Here is a 4929-nt window from a genome sequence, read left to right as displayed (position 1 = left end):
CATCAATTGCAAATGTGCATTTTTTTTTTCCTTTGATGTTCAGAGTATATAAAAGTTGACATCTTACTATGCATTAACAGTGCAAATATGCACAGAAAGCCAATTCAATGAAGAGATACTTCTATAGAAAAAATCGAGACACCATAAACAATGTTATATTACTGTGTCAAATGTAAGTTTTCATGCACTTGAAAAACAATAAGTAAATGAAATAATGAGCGTTCTTTTGTGTGGAAGTTACTTTTCTCTTCCGATTACTTCTTCCATGGTTTAAAAACAGCGAGTACTATAAAGATGGCAATGAGCAGGATCAATATAATGGCAATCATCATGCATTTTCTTGACTTCTTTTGCAGACTCTTTGCAATGTGGAGAGAATCGTTGCCCGATTTCACATGATCAGTTGCATTTACCACCTGTTTATATCAGAATATCACTTTGTCAACACAAAAAATGATTACCAGTATGAAATAATAAAGCACTTGGTGTAATATATCAAACAAACTAACAATACACAAATATAAATAGCTGATATCACTATATGGAAGTTTTTTACTTGACTATAGTAAGTTTGGTGGTAGGAAAAGAAACTGATTTTATAAGAAAGTAATTAAAAACTCATGCTTTGCGGTCAAAATGGTTTATAATAAAAAGTTTCAAGGATGATTTCTGCAAAACAATTGATTATTTCCTGCCAAAAATAATGTTCTAAGCATGTAAAAGAAACATAGATAGACCATCACTGGTAGTGCAATCCATGTTGGATTGTTCAAATCGTATAAGCAAGAACTTCAATGGTTCTCATATTGGGTTACTTAAAGTGGACTTAGTTTCTGTTTATCCTTTCAACAAAACTAATGGAAACCAGAACAGATAGTGGAAAATGTTTGTATTTTTTTGTAAATTGAAACATCAAACTAAAATGAACTAGAAAATCAAGTGCATTCCACTCAATAATATAGGACTTACATGAACTTCAACTATTCTGTAATCTTTTTTTCATTTCTAATGGGCTAATAATGAATATCTTTTTATAGCACTCAAGACATAATCACATTTACACTGTCAATGTACTGTAAAACACCAAAATATTATGTTTGCATCTAATAGGATATTTAATATGATATGGTCATTTCCTAATTGAGGTGGCAAAAAATGAGGCACGAGAAGTTCAAATTCTCCATTTTTTATTGTTTAAAATGAACAAAATAGAACAAAAGTCTTTTTTTTCTTTCTTTAATTCCATTCCACCTAGTTTAATTGAACTGTACACTGGTAAAATAATCCATATAACTTTTCCAAATGTTAAACTCTGAATAAATGAAAACAACTCGTTAGATGATCACACATTAGAGCTAATAATTATAATTAATACATTTTTTTTATATAAAACATGACATGTATGTGGTTAAAAAAATCAGAATAAAACTTATCAAAGAACCAAACATTTCAGTGCATATTTGAAATCACAATGGATTTTTCAAACTCACAAAAGCTCACAGTGATTCTGTCAAACTCACTGCCAATCCAAACATACACTAAAAAATGAGTTGTTTTTTACTACATACGGAACATAGAATGGCCTTATAAGAGGAATAAAATTGGAGAAACAGGCTTTAGAAGAAAAATAGAAATGCAATATTTGTCACAAGCAAATAGCAGCAAAACCAGCTTTAGAATGGTACAATACACAATGTGATAAGAGGCCTAATAAACATTTGTGGGCTACAAAGAATAAGAATTTCATAATGTGAGACACACCGATGTATTACCAAGTCAGAAGACAATCACACCACACAAATCAAGCATGATACAAAAACAAAAAAAAGTCTTATAAAATCCTGTTCTATGATGTTCCCGCCGACACATGCAAATGCTTTCGCAACCAACCAAGCCAACACAACTCATATATATATGGACAACGGACAAAGGGACTCAGACTCAAGCGCCCTTGTTATTCTTCCAAGGTTTGATAACACCGACAACTATGATAGCTACTATTATTAACAGGATGATGATGGCAATGCACATCCATTTTCGAGAATTCTTCTGGAGTTTCTTAGCACTTTGAAGTGCAGTTGTCCCTCTCTGGACATGATCTACTGCATTGTTGACCTGAACAAGCCTCTTATTAACGCAAATTGAACTAAATGTGCGCTGCATTCTACATACAAACACATATATACAGAAAGATCAAGGATGAGAGAACACGAACAAACCTGGCTTTCAATGTTGTCTAAAATTTCTCCTTGCGCATCAACTAAGACTGCCATGTCCAGGTAAATCTGAAAAATAATAACATAGGATTAGACATACTCGCTATTATTATTGTCGACTAAATAAAGATTGAAGAACAATATGTTTTTGCAAGTAAACCTGATGTAAATCAAGAAGTTTTTTCTCGATTTCTTTCACAGCATCGTGTCTCTCCTGAATTTCTTCTACCGTGTTCACTACCTGCAACAGCCCAAATTTTCCAAGTCAAACTTTTATTTTAAGAAGTTTTGATTTTCCAAACAAGAAATGACAAATAAAGAATCATAAATCAAGTACCTGTCCTCGGCCGGCTTCAAGAATTGCTTGTTGGAAGATTTGCTCGCTGTTTCCAGTTTCTATCAGGTGGTCAATCGTCTAACATAGTCATTAAAAAACCAGTTACACCGAAACTAAGATTTATCCGATATCTCATCTCAAGTAACGAATTCATGAATCAAACTCACCTCATCATCTGGCCTAGATCCCGTGACTGTAGAGTCAAGTCAAACAATCACAAAGTTAAAAACACAAGGACATGATGACTATAGTACTATTGTGAGTAACACGGCTAACTACATCAAGGGGGCTAAAATGTTCAAACCTGTAATAACTCTTCTCTCCACAACCTCACGATATTCATCTTGTATTCTTTGTCTGAGAGTCTGCAACATAAACATTGATGAGAGCATAGACATAAATATGGAAAAACAGCTTCTAGGTGGTTCAGATTAAAATACCTGAAACTCTGTCATGAGATCCCTGAATTTCTTAGTCAAGGAACTGCGATTGCAAGGAAAAGTAGATATTTCAGCTTCTCGTGATGTTTTATCAAGTAAGCTAATAAATATATGTACTATAAATTTACTTTGTCATATTCATCCTTGCTCTATCAATACCAGTTCCCTTCTCACAGCCAGGCTTTTGTCTATTGTTTAGATTCTGCTCACAAAAAACATCCCGATTAAATAACTCCTTTATGGTTTACGCGTCTGAAATTTATCTAACAAACTGACATATACTAAAAAATATTCATCTAGCGTCCCCTTACTTCTCTGTTGATAGCTTCGATTTTTGCTTTGACACCATATGCAATCTTCCCAACTTCATCAATATCTTTTTCCATCCTCTTCTTGATAGCTGAGAATGACATAAAAGGTCTATTTAGTCCTATAAAGAGCATTAAACTTCATCTACACGCAATGTCACTATTTCTAGCTAGATTTTTGAGAGCTATTTCTCAATTTGAAGTGCTTTTAACTAAAAATGTTACAGAAATTGCGTTTAAACAATACCTTTCATTGCAGATGCCTTTGTAACAGCTTTTGATTCCTCATTAGCTTCCTGCAAAAAGTGCGTTTAGCGACAGTTATAAACGAGAGGGTGCTGCTACAAAGTACTAAATGATGAAGATGATGGATACCTTTAGCTTTTGAAGTAGCACAGATAGCTTCTCAATTTGTTTATCTGCATCTTGGATCTTATAAAGAAATAGAGAAACATCAGTAAACTTAGGATATTCAATTGACGTACTTAACAAAAACAGCTTGAAGCAGCAAAACTTTTCACGTTTACATACGTTTGGTTTCACAGTAGGAGGAGTCAAACGTGATTCCAGACACATAAATGGCATGTCAGATCTGAAGCTAATCTTTGTAGCTTTGATGGAACTCCGATACACAATGTTTTAGGACACGAGAAACGAAAATCCAACACAGTTCCAAACATATGCAAAATTGATTTAGAACATGTTTGGGTAATATTGATTGGAATTGATTTTGCCTAAAAAAATTCTAACTTGAAGCTGAAATCAACAGCTTTTGACTCAAACTATGATTTTTACACTCAGAGTCAACTGTTGAAGCTAAAATCAACCATACAGAATCAATTCATTCAAAATCAATTTCTATAACCGCATAGCCAATCGCACAAATACAAAAGGCCAAACCAACATTTCGAACCATAAAAGATTAAAATGAATCAAATAGCAAAAACATAGTGTACCTGTTTATTAAAAGCATCCATTCCCATATCAGAATTGCTTCCTGGACCCTGCATTCCCATTTCAATATCCCCATGTCTAGAAGGCTGCCCATTAGTAGCCTCACTAACAAATGAATCCTACAAACAACAACAACAAAAAGGGTAAAAAAAAATCATCCTTAAACTTTGATCCTACGAAACTTTGTTACTTTACTCAATCTAAGTCAAATCAAAAAGCCAAAAATCAAAACACCCAAAATCTACATAGGGATTAACTATGATCCAATCCAATAGTGATAAAATCAATTATAATTATCAAAAGTTAAAAATCAAAACATGATTAGTCCAAGATTCAAAGCTAAAAACTGAACCTCAATTAACAATTCACAGTTTAAAAAAATTAATCAAACTATGCCACCTTATAGTATAAAAAGAGTATCAAATCTGAGACTGGGATAGATGAATTATCGAAAAACCCAGTGATAAAAATTGAATTTTTTTGGGTTTAAGAGAGGGAATTAGAGATATGAACTTACAGTAAGAAGGTCGTTCATGTTGAATTCAGAGAGAGAGAGAGAGAGAGAATGTCCAAAGAAGAGACTAAAACGGCAACAATAATTCTGAAACGACAGCGAAGTTATGCTAGGAAAAACGAGGCAACCCACGAACTATCTCTCAACAACAATGCCTTTT

At 33.3% G+C, this 4929-nt stretch overlaps 1 protein-coding gene across 2 annotated transcripts; it reads right to left on the bottom strand.

Annotated features, from left to right (window-relative positions):
* LOC131653698 (syntaxin-132-like) lies at positions 1–4929 on the bottom strand. Of its 2 annotated transcripts, none has more exons than XM_058923958.1 (13): positions 4773–4929; positions 4258–4374; positions 3677–3733; positions 3549–3597; positions 3305–3393; positions 3122–3195; positions 2994–3036; positions 2858–2918; positions 2721–2746; positions 2554–2631; positions 2377–2457; positions 2220–2285; positions 1–416 (listed from the first exon to the last, which is right to left on the bottom strand). In XM_058923958.1, exons 1-13 carry the CDS (start codon positions 4788–4790, stop codon positions 255–257), a joined length of 921 nt encoding a protein of 306 aa, XP_058779941.1. In that variant the 5' UTR covers positions 4791–4929; the 3' UTR covers positions 1–254. The 2 variants fall into 2 exon arrangements, with proteins under 2 accessions (XP_058779941.1, XP_058779940.1); XM_058923957.1 differs by lacking the exon at positions 1–416 and adding an exon at positions 1657–2115.

The sequence above is a fragment of the Vicia villosa genome, linkage group LG2 (genome assembly GCF_029867415.1).
Source record: "Vicia villosa cultivar HV-30 ecotype Madison, WI linkage group LG2, Vvil1.0, whole genome shotgun sequence".
Classification (NCBI taxonomy): domain Eukaryota; kingdom Viridiplantae; phylum Streptophyta; class Magnoliopsida; order Fabales; family Fabaceae; genus Vicia; species Vicia villosa.
Note: the sequence above shows the minus strand (reverse complement) of the source record. Positions and strands in the feature narration are given on the sequence as shown.